Source organism: Coturnix japonica, chromosome 17 (genome assembly GCF_054131305.1).
Source record: "Coturnix japonica strain WE chromosome 17, WE-NBRP24, whole genome shotgun sequence".
In the NCBI taxonomy this organism is placed as follows: domain Eukaryota; kingdom Metazoa; phylum Chordata; class Aves; order Galliformes; family Phasianidae; genus Coturnix; species Coturnix japonica.
Genome location: NC_140679.1, coordinates 3,655,455 through 3,666,116, shown reverse-complemented (window position 1 = coordinate 3,666,116; position 10,662 = coordinate 3,655,455). Strand labels below are relative to the sequence as shown.

Genomic DNA, 10,662 nt, shown 5'->3' with positions numbered 1-10,662 from the left:
ATGGTTTGTTGCAGCTGTGGGTTGTGACTGATATCAGTCCTTGGATCTGTTACACTTCACAATTGCGTTCAGAGTTTTTTCAGGTCATCCTGGCTTTCTGGTGCTCCCTGCACAGTGACACCATCTCTTCTGTCACCCCATTTAGTCAAACTGACTGTGATTTGCATGTAGCTCCTCCACGGTGCTTCCAAATTCCTAACAAAGTGGGAAATGAGCCAAGGGACCCATCTGATATCTGATAGATGCTGACACAAAAGCAATCTGTCATAAAGCCCTTTGCACTGATGCGATTCAGTGTAATACCTAGCATGGGTTTGTTTACCTTTCCTTGAGACTGCAGGTCATTTCTAGCAGTAACAATGCTTACTGCAGGTCACTCAACACCACGTTATGACTATGAGTCTTACTTGAAATCCATTCCTAGCCATGAGAGCTGGGCAGTATTTAAATAGCGCTTCTTTGGAGCTCAGGATTGGTTCATCCCTAAAGGTAGGAAATAGGGAAGGGGGGTGTCCTGGAAATGGGTGATGCTGAGATGGTGGAGATGCTGAACGCCTTCTTTACTTTGGTTTTCACTTCAAAGACTGCCCCTTGGGACTCCTGGACCCTGGAGGGAAGAGAGAAAGCCTGGGAAATGGAGAGCTTTCCTCTGGGTGAGGACGGGGTGATCTGGGAGCATCTGGGTGGGATCAGTGTGCACAAATCCATAGACTCTGATGGGATGCATCCACATGTGCGGAGGGAGCTGGCAGAGGTAATTGCCAAACTCTGTCATCTTTGACAGGTCTTGGAGAAGAGAAGTGCCTGAAAGCTGGAGGAGAGCCTGTGACTCTGCAGTCTTCAGAAAGGAGCAGGAGGAGGATCTGGTAAACTGCACGGCAGTCAGTTTCACCTCTGTCCCTGGAAAGGTGCTGGAACAGTTTGGTCTGGATGCCTTCTGCGAGCAATTGGAAAGGAAGAAGTTTATCAGCAGTATGCAGCTTGGATTCACCGAGGAAAAGTCATGCTCAACCAACCCTGCAGCCTTCTATAATGGCATCACAGCACAGAGTCCATTTGGAGACCTGTGGCCTGCAGTGTTCCCCAGGGCTTGGTGCTGTGTCTGATCTTGTTCAGTATCTTCACTGATGACCTTGAGGAGGGGATAGTGTCCATGCTCTGTAAGTACGCCTATGATACAAAGCTGGGAAGAATGGCTGGCACACCTGAAGTCTGTGCTGCCATTCAGCAAGACCTGGACAGACTGGAGAGCTGGGCACCAATAAACGTGAAGAGGTTTAACAAAAGCAAGTGCAGAATCTTCAGCCTGGGAAGGAGTAGCAGCAAGTATCAGTACAAGGGCATGGAATGTTGTGTGGGCACCTGGGTGTGCAAAGGAGGCATGGTGGCACACATAGATGCCCATGCACATGGGTAGACAGAAGGACAGGGTTGCACATCAATGTGTGTGCACAGTGTTATTCAAATGGCTGGGGTCATACAAGTATGAGCAGGCATGTGGCTGTGTGCAAGAGAGGAGCTGCCCATGTTTGTGTGCAGGGCTGTGCAATGGAGTGGGGTTGTACAGCTGTGTGCGGGGGCCAGGTCCTGTGTGCCATGGAGCTCCATGGGAAACCTCTATGAGTGCTAGCAACAGCAGGAGCACTTGGAGCACTGCCTGGAAGAACGGTGCTGGGATGGGCTGTGGTGGGCGCCGAAGATGCATAGTGGACCGAAGATGCGTAGATGCTACTCTGGACCAAATGTCGGGCAGCTGCTCATGGAATGCCACTGGACAAATCAGGCTGTGCAGTCTTTGTGAATATGTAATTATGATAGTTTATTGATTGAATGCATTAAAGAAAAAAAAAAAGGAAAAAAAAATAAAAAAATAAAAATAAATAAATAAATAAATAAATAAAAGAAATCCCAGAATGTAGTAAAACATGGAATGCTGAGTTGGGCTGCAACTGAAATGCTGTGCACTGCAGCCGCTGCCTTGTGACGCTTTTCCTCTCAGTCCTTCATGTGCACCTTCTGCATCATCTCTGCAAGGCTGTTCATCTCTGCGAAGAACTGGAAAGAAACAAAGCAAGCGTAGAAGTAGGACAGAAACAATCTAGGGAGATCTCATGAAGAAAGCCTGACCAGTAAACATCCAGAATGGCCCCGTGTGGAACAGCATGTTCCTTTCATTCAGGTCACTGACACTACTTCCCATGACACGTTGTCTATGGTAAGATTCATGCTCTGTCATGGGAAGGTCGTTTCAAAGGTTGCAGTGCCCAACATGGCAAGCTTCTTTATCACAGCAAAACCTTCTGGCTGTTACCAACCACATTGTTCTCAAGCCAGAGGAAGGCGTCCAAGCTCCCCATGGCAGCTCTCACTGACAGTGTCATTTCCTCAAACACACAATTTTTCTATTCCATCGCTTCTCTCAGGATTTTGCCATCTCTTTTATGTCTGACAGATGTAGGCACTGAGACCAACAAGAGAATGCGTGTCTGTGTTCACCAAGGACTCACCTCTGCACGTGCAGCTCTCAAAGAAGCCTTTCTCATTTCCCTTTTCCTTTCTTTTTGTTGTTGTCTTCTTGCTGGAAAGCAAGAATACCAATGAATTCATTTTGTCTACAGCAAAGCTGCAGAAATATGGGTGCCGAGAAAACAAATGGCAGTCCAAAGACAAAGCAAATGGGACTAGGAAGCCTCTCAGTGAGTAACATTTCCAGGGGGAAATACGGAAGAGCATAATGATGTTAATGGAAAGAGATGCGTTTAGGTATTCTGGCACCTCGCTGCCTTTGGACTTTGTAGCCTTCAACTCCTTTCCCCTCCACAGAGAAGGAAAAGGTAAAGCAAGCCCTAAGCAAACTCAATGTGTTTGATAAGGACAGCACTTCACCGGGACGGTGCCACAGCACCTTCTTACCTCTTTGCTTGGAGCTCCGTGGTGGGGTTGGGGCCGGCACACTGCCGGTGCTCTGGCCCCTGGCTCTTTTGTTAGCAGGCAACTGCGCTGCTGCCTGTTGCTCTTCGTCCAAGCCCTTGCGTTTCCCTCCAGCCAGGGTCTTGGAGACAGAGCGGGGGCACACAGCCAGGGAAGGTCTTCTCCCTGAGCTGGGACCTGCTGTTACTGGAAGCCCTCCAGCCTGGAGATGATCTCTCCCAGAAAGCACTTCCTGCACTGCTTTCACGTAGATCATTCCATTTGGCTCACGTTGTACATCTGTTATAATCAAGAAAGGAGAAGCAGTTAGACTTCAAGGGAGCCCAAGGCTACTTTCAGTCTGCAGAATGGGCCACAATACTAGGAAATCTCATCTTGAGTGTTCACAGCAGCAGATCTTGGGTGAAGTGTGGGTTTGCATTTCAAATCTGGACAGGGAAGGTACTTGTAAATCCCAGGGACAAAGACCTCAAGCAACATGCAGCAACAACACTCCCAGGAAAGAACAGACAGAAAGCCTGACTAGAACGACATTGAATCAAACCCCGATGCCTGTTGTGCCTCTGTACCTCTCTTGGGTGCCACGTCACAGGCTGCAGTCCTACCCAGACCTGCCGCAAGGCTGCGCTTTGCTGGAAGGCCGCTTGCGTCATCTTCTGGCAGAAAGAAACAAGAAATACTTGAAGAGCATCTCTTGGGAGGAAGATTTGAGCACAGCCAACCACCAACTTCAACTCTCCAAGTGTAGTTCCTACCATTTTCCTTTTTGCTGCTACAGCATGGTGCCATTTCTGCAGTCAGCACAGATCTGCAGTGGGCTTTCTTCACTCTTCCATCACACATGCACCCCTTCATGCAGCCCTATTTAGTGGCAGGTACCCACACCACAGCTCTTACCTGCATGGGCTTTCCGTTTCCCACCTTGCCCAGCACCATTGCATGGACGCACGGGCTCTGTCCCTAAAAGAAGAGATCGTGTGTTGATTTCACAGATGACAGTAGCAGTATTGTCCTGTTAGCCCGTGTCCACCCCCCACTAAAGAAAGACCCTGTTTTACAGACAGAAGAGAAACTCACTTTTGCGTGGCAGTAAAGACAGTCCATCCCCATTGTGTCCCTCTGCGCGCTGAAAGGTGCAGCTGGATGTCTGGCAGCTGCGCCGCCTCTGAAGAGAGAAAGGAAGAAACTCAGGTCGGAACGGGCAGCTGAGAGCTTCCAGATTGTGCCAGAGATGGGATATCAGAGTGCTGAGACATCATTGATCTCTAAGGGAAAATACAGCCTGAGCCCTGCCCGTGCCATTAGCCCAGGCTGTCAGCAGTGAGCTCAGGATCCAACCGCTTACTGAGGTCCCAAAGGACCAGCAGGGCTCCCCCTGCTCCACTCCTTCCCTTTACAAATGGGAACAAAGAAGAAAAGTCAAGCCAAAGGAACCCAGCCATACCTTTCCGCTCACAGAGCAGGCATTGGATCCGCACTTGTCTCCTTGCTGAGACATGATCGCTCAAGTGTCAGAGGAAGCACAAGTTCTCTCACAAGCTCTCTCCACAGGAACTTTCCCTGCTCTTGGAAAGAGCTGGCTTCACTCTTCCTAAGACTGCCTCGATCCTCCAAATCTCCCTGCAAACAGGAACCCTGCAGAAATCATCCACAAGAGAAAAGTCAATGGGAGAAGTATATTCCCAGCTTTGTTCTGCCATGCAATTGAGTCTCTTGTGGAGGAAAAGGTCTGGGAATCAGCTGGCTGCAAGAACGTCCCAACGCTAGCTGCAGCTTGTGTCTGACTGCCATGGCTTGTGTCAGCAAGTGCTCTTCTCCATCTCCTCAGGAGCTCTGCACCCAGCCATCCGTGTGGTAGTGAGGCACAAGTTGCGCTCTGTTTCCTTATGAATGGTGTTTCATCATCCTCACCAAAACACGGGTTGGAATCTCCACAAGAACCTCTTTCCCCTGGGAACAGCCATGTGGAGGGGCACTGCTGGAGCTGGGGACTTCTCCCCGGCCTAGCATTTCATGTCTGTAGAGACACCTCCCAGCAGCCAGCCAGCACCAAACCCAGCTCACCTGTTGGGCCTGTTCAGCCTAAGCTGCGCTCAGCTCACCAACACAGCACAGCAGTCCTTCGGACAGGCTCTGCCAGGGTGATCTGTTCCACGAAATGCACAGAGCTCAGTCTCCGCGTGCAGCACGCTCGCCAGAGCACCAGCTCTGCTCACCACCTGTGGGACACGTGCTCCTCCCACCGTGCCAACCATTGAGACCTCAGCAATGCTCGCATGACTTCTGCGCTTTCATCATAATGGAAGTGGACGCCTCCTAGATCCGAATTTAAGGAAACCAACGCCAGGGTCAGCCCATGGGGTGATCTGAAGTCAAACAACAGGGAAGTGAAGGTGACTCTTGCGCAGCTGTCATGGTTTTGTAATTTTCATTAAAAACCAGTCAAGACTAATGTGGCCTCATAGTGCTCAATGGAGTCCCAGGGGAGATCGTGGGAAGGAATAGGGGTGCACATCTGTATGCCCCGAGGCTGGTGCTCACCTCTCTGATTGTGGCTTTAGGCTCCAGAGCCGATGTTGACTTCCCTTACTGTGGCTTTATGGCCCAGGGCCAGTGCCGGCCTCATGGGCTGGGGTTTGAGGCCCTTGGACCATTGCTGGCCTCACTGAGTGGGGCTTCTGCCAGTTGGATACAGCTGCTGGCTGAACTGGCCAGGATGGAGCCTTCCCTGTGCAGCCTCCCATGTGCATATCCACCCCAAGAATGGAAGTCCTCCTTCTATATGTACTCCTTTCAACCACAATGTGGAAAGCAAACCATTTAGGCACCTGAAATGCTTCTGCTCCTGCAGTCTGGCAGAAAGCAATGCCCTCTGTTTCATGCCACCTCTGCACAAACTGGAAGGGAATGGGGAGACGTATGTCAGAACCAATGGGACAGGACTTCACTGGATGCAGTTTAAAAGCAAATCACCCCAGCTCTTGGTTGGGCTGTTGCCCTCTATTGCTGGGGATCCCTGACCCCTGGCCACTGGCTTTCCACCCATGCATCCTTCCTTGGAGCCAAGTGTGCCTTTCCCAGCAGCAAGCAGTGAGCTGGAGTCAGCACCAAAACCAAAACCTCCTTGCACCTTTCCCGTCCTTCTTTCACACATCATCTTTTAGTTTCAGAAAATAGGGCCAGACCCCAGTGAAACAAGAGCTCTAGGACAAAGCAGCTGCTTTATTTTCCTCTTTCCCTTTCCTCATCTACACCCCACAGAAAGACCATTTGCCAAGTAAGGGATGCAGTGATCAGGTGTATGAGGGGCAAAGCAAATCAAGCTTAATTTCAAAGGCTTGCCTCTTCCATGTGACTTCCCTGAGGTCTGATACAATCATAGACTCATCTGATACAGTCATAGATTCATAGAATAGCCTGGGTTGAAAAGGACCACAGCGTGCAGGGTCATAAACCACCAGACCAGGCTGCTCAGAGTCACATCCTCCCTGGCCTGGTCCTATCACTATCCACCCTCAGGAGTGGGGACAGAGATGGTTTCAGGGCTGGCTCTGGGAACAGGCCTGATTGCTGCTAGTGAGCGAGCCAAAGGCTTGATGGCGAATCTCCTCTTCCTTCCCAACTGCAGTGAGATTTGACATGACTCCAACCTACACCAGAAGCCTGAGCACTGCAAGTGTTGACAGCGGGCAGTTGCGAAGGAGACGGAGCTCTCTGCAGAGGGAGAGCATTGCCTACAGGTGAGGCTGGAGGCTGTGGGCTGGGATGTGCATGGGGGTGACCCAACGAGAGCCCATTCCCTAACGCCAAAGGGTCGCTGCTTGTTTGTGGCTGCCCGAGAGAGGGATGGGGAGGCCAGGAGCCCCCCAGTTCACAGGGCTGGTCCCTCTCCACGTCTCCAGAGAGCCATGGGACAGCCCATCAGCTGTCTGTGGGGAAGGCTGCATTACAGCCCAGGCTCCTGGCTCAGGCTGGCGGGATGCGGCCCCAAAGCCATCAGCCACTCAGGCAGACGCCTCCCGCTCTGTCCTTTCAGTCTTCTGCCACCCATCGGGGCTGTGCTTGAAGCCCCAAAGCAGCCGATGAGCTGCCAGCTGCAAGGCCAGGAGGGAACAGAGAGCCAAGAAGAGCTGGGCCCAACAGGATGGGTGGACGTATCCAATCTGTTCAATCTGTTCAGACGTGTCCAATCTGTTGATGTTGTTGCTGCAGCCCCTTTGCTGTGTCTGCGGCGGTCTGTAGGGAAAAGGGGGATCAGGTCAGATGAAAGCCCCTTTAGGGCTCATGGCGGGGGCAGTCCCGCTTTGGGTTGGGGGTTGTTGTTGATTATGGGACGGGGGTCTGCTCACATCCCCTGTGAGCCCCTCCCCCCCAACCCCATCCCATAACCCCTGTGACCCCCCCAACCCCATCCCATTCCAGCTCCCTGCAGGTCACACAATGGAGCTGCTGCTGCTGGTCCTGTAGGAGGATGGTCCTATGCCCACATCCCCAACATCCTCAGCTTCACCCCGTGAGGTTTTTGGGGTCCACATCCTCAGCTTCACCCCAAGGTTTTGGGGTCCACATCCCCACCGGGTGTCCCCAATGTGTCCACAAGGATTTGGGGTCTCATGTCCCCATAGAACCCCAAGTGTCCCCCCAAGGTTTTGGGGCTCACAACCCTGTTGGATATTGGGGAGGTGGTGCCTGCATGCAGCAGGGCTGGAGTCAGGGAGGTCACAAGTGTCTGACAGGGGTGGTCACCTGTAGCACAATATAGGGTTATACACCCCCCATAACCCCCCACCCTTCTTTTGTGTATATGTTGATGTTATTTAATGGGGGGGTGGGGGTCTTCACTCACCACTCCCCCCCCCCACCCCCCCGAGCAGCACTTCCTCCAGCTCCGCTTTGAATCGCACTTTGGCCGCCCGTTTCCCCACACGCTGCAGCCGTTTCCACACCGAAGCCATCGCAAACCCCCCAAAATAAAGCCCCCCCCCCCCCCTTCAATATATACTCATTAATAACACACACACACACACCCTTTATATAGAAACTCAGAACGCAGCGTTGGGTGCGGCACAGCCCCGGGGCAGGAAGCGCTGATGATGGGAGGGGGCTGGGCCATATACACTCATATGGGCCCACCCCTAAGCTCTGCCCCCCTGCACGGAAGGACACGAAGTTCCCCTGTCGTGGCTGTGGGTGACCACTAGGGGGCGCCGTAGGCATAAAGATTGCCCCCCACGCCCCTTCCCCTTCAACCCAATTTGGTTCCAAAGAGACCCCCCCGCCCCCCGCATTAAACTGGGGTCTTAGAGTGCCCCCACTGACTCCAAATACCTCCCCCAACCCACCCTATAGACCCCAAACCCACCCCACTGCACCCTAATCCCACCCCACAGCCCCCAAAAACCCCCCCAAGCCCACCTTAAAACCCCCAAAGGCCACCCCATAACCCCCAGATACCCCCCAAACCCACCCTATGGACCCCAAATCCACCCCTCAGCCCCCAAATACACCCAAAACCCACCCTATGGACCCCAAATCCACCCCTTAGCCCCAAAATACCCCCTTAAACCATGCTGGGGCCTTGGGGGCGGCTGTTGGCGGCCCTCAGCCCACAAACCTCTTCCGCTCCCTCTGCCGTTCCCCCCCCTCCGCCCCACGCAACCAGGTCAGGCCTCTCCAGTCTCCACTCCCCCTTCCCCCCATTATCCCCAATGGGTCCGTGCCGTAACCCGCTCCCCCGGAGGGAACGCGTGCTCTGCGGAAATGAGTCCCCTGGGAAACGCGATCTGCTTCACTGGCGTTCCGCCCTCGCTTTGGTTCCTACGGTCTACAGAGCCGGAGGAAGGCGATCCCGGGGAGGGGGGGGGGGGTGTCCTCAGAGGGGTGGGGACGTGTCAGCTGTGTCTCCACGGAGGGCTGTGTGTCCCCCCCCTACAGGTGGAGCTGCTGCTGCTGCTGCTCGTGTACCCCCGTGGGCGCCCCCACCACCACCACCCAAAACGAAGGGGGGCTGCGGGGATACCTGAGAGTATTGGCTCAGGCGCCCGGCCCCCCCCGGCCCAAAGCGTGCAGCCGCTACCTGCGGCGTTTGGCCGCCCGGAGCCTGGGGGGGTTACGGGAGGGCTTTGGCACGATGGGGAGCCCCGGAGGGGGGTTACGGCTTTGCCTCCGTTTGGAGCCCGACGACGCGACCCCCCCTCATCGCCTCCACATCCTGGCGCTGCTGCTGCAGGTGGGGGGGGGGGGCTCAGGGCTGATCGGTGCGGTTGGAGTCGGGGGGAGCAGAATTAAGGCTCACCCTGCGCCCCTCCCGCTTCCCCCCCCCCCCCCCCCCCCCCCCCCCCCACTCACCATGTGGGAAACGCTGGGGGTGGGACCTGAAAGCCGGTTGGTGTGGGAAGGGGCTCGGCCCCCCACCGCCATCACCCCCTTCGTGTTGGATGAAGGGGAAGGAGATGGGGGGTGGGTGGCGGCCGCCTCGTTGCCCCCCCGCGGTCTGGCCATAGGAAATAATTCATCTCAATTGTTTTCTTATGGATTCATTTGCTTCCTCGAGGTTGTCCTGACATTCGGCAATTTCCTTCAGTAGCGTTTCGAGCCTTTTCACTTCTGCATCCTTCTGCTGTAGAAATATCACATTCAAAACAGGACGAACCAGATCATTTTAGAAACAATTACAAGCCAAGTTGCATTTTGGTGTTAAAAACAGCCATAGACTCATAGAATAGCCTGGGTTGAAAAGGACCACAGTGTGCAGGGTTTCCAACCAGCAGACCAGGCTGCCCAGAGCCACATCCAGCCTGGCCTGGAATGCCTCCAGGGATGGAGCATCCACAACCTCCCTGGGCAACCTGTTCCAGTGCGTCACCACCCTCTGTGTGAAAAACATCAACCTAATATCCAACCTAAACTTCCCCGTATCACTTTAAAACCATTCCCCTTGTCCTATCACTGTCCACCCTTGTAAACAGCCATTCCCCTGCCTGTTTATATGCTCCTTTCAAATACTAGAAGCCAACAGTGAGGTTTCCCTGGAACCTTCTCTTCTCCAAGCACAAGCCCAGTTCCCTCAACCTGTCCTCATAGGAAAGGTGCTCCAGCCCTCTGATCATCTTACTGGCCCCCCTTAGCAATATTTGCAATTCTCTTTTGCCTTCCTGCAAGCACACCTGCTTCAGGGCACATTTCATCCCACTGTTAGGCCTTGTAAGAAGCACTATGGCAAGTCCATATGCAGAAAACACTGGCATTCCATTCACTAACAGAGAAACTATTCTGCCCTTGCTCCTGACTCTTGTCCCTGCCTCCTCCTGCACTGGGCAGTGTTTGTGGGCAATGAAAGAAATACCCACATTCTGGAAAATACAGACAAAAAAGAAACAGGCAGAAAAGCGGCACTAATACTTTGTCATTGGTGGGAATCTCCACAGAAAGTGCTGCGCTAAAGGTGTGAGGTTAAGGGATCATCACTGTCACGATAAAAGTCACAGCATGGAAGATTTAGCGATGGCGTGCTGACTAGAAGGAAAAAACAACACTTACCTTGGAGCTTGTTCATTTTCTCTCCTATCATCGGATATCTTATCATCATCTACGTAGCTCTGAGGTTGGCCAAAGCCTGTTGCCATGAGCTTTGCTAAACGCAACAGTGCTGTGGCTCAGAGGTATTACACCGGCACATAGCATAGGAGAACTCCATAACCCAAGTGTCGAGGGAAGAAGAAAGGGGAACTG

General features: G+C 53.2%; 1 protein-coding gene and 1 long non-coding RNA gene across 3 annotated transcripts; both read right to left on the bottom strand.

Moving 5' to 3' along the window:
* Nucleotides 1-1,794: 1,794 nt before the first annotated feature.
* LOC146758062 (uncharacterized) lies at nt 1,795-3,195 on the bottom strand. The gene is made up of 3 exons (XM_085518311.1): nt 2,914-3,195; nt 2,508-2,578; nt 1,795-2,055 (listed from the first exon to the last, which is right to left on the bottom strand). Exons 1-3 carry the CDS (start codon nt 3,185-3,187, stop codon nt 1,996-1,998), a joined length of 405 nt encoding a protein of 134 aa, XP_085374437.1. The 5' UTR covers nt 3,188-3,195; the 3' UTR covers nt 1,795-1,995.
* Nucleotides 3,196-6,133: 2,938 nt separating this feature from the next.
* LOC146758061 (uncharacterized) lies at nt 6,134-9,724 on the bottom strand. 2 transcript variants are annotated; one of them, XR_014935251.1, is made up of 2 exons: nt 9,280-9,724; nt 6,134-7,167 (listed from the first exon to the last, which is right to left on the bottom strand). It is a non-coding gene; the product is annotated as an uncharacterized LOC146758061 (long non-coding RNA). The 2 variants fall into 2 exon arrangements; XR_014935250.1 differs by lacking the exon at nt 9,280-9,724 and adding an exon at nt 7,959-8,167.
* Between the last annotated feature and the right edge of the window lie 938 nt (nt 9,725-10,662).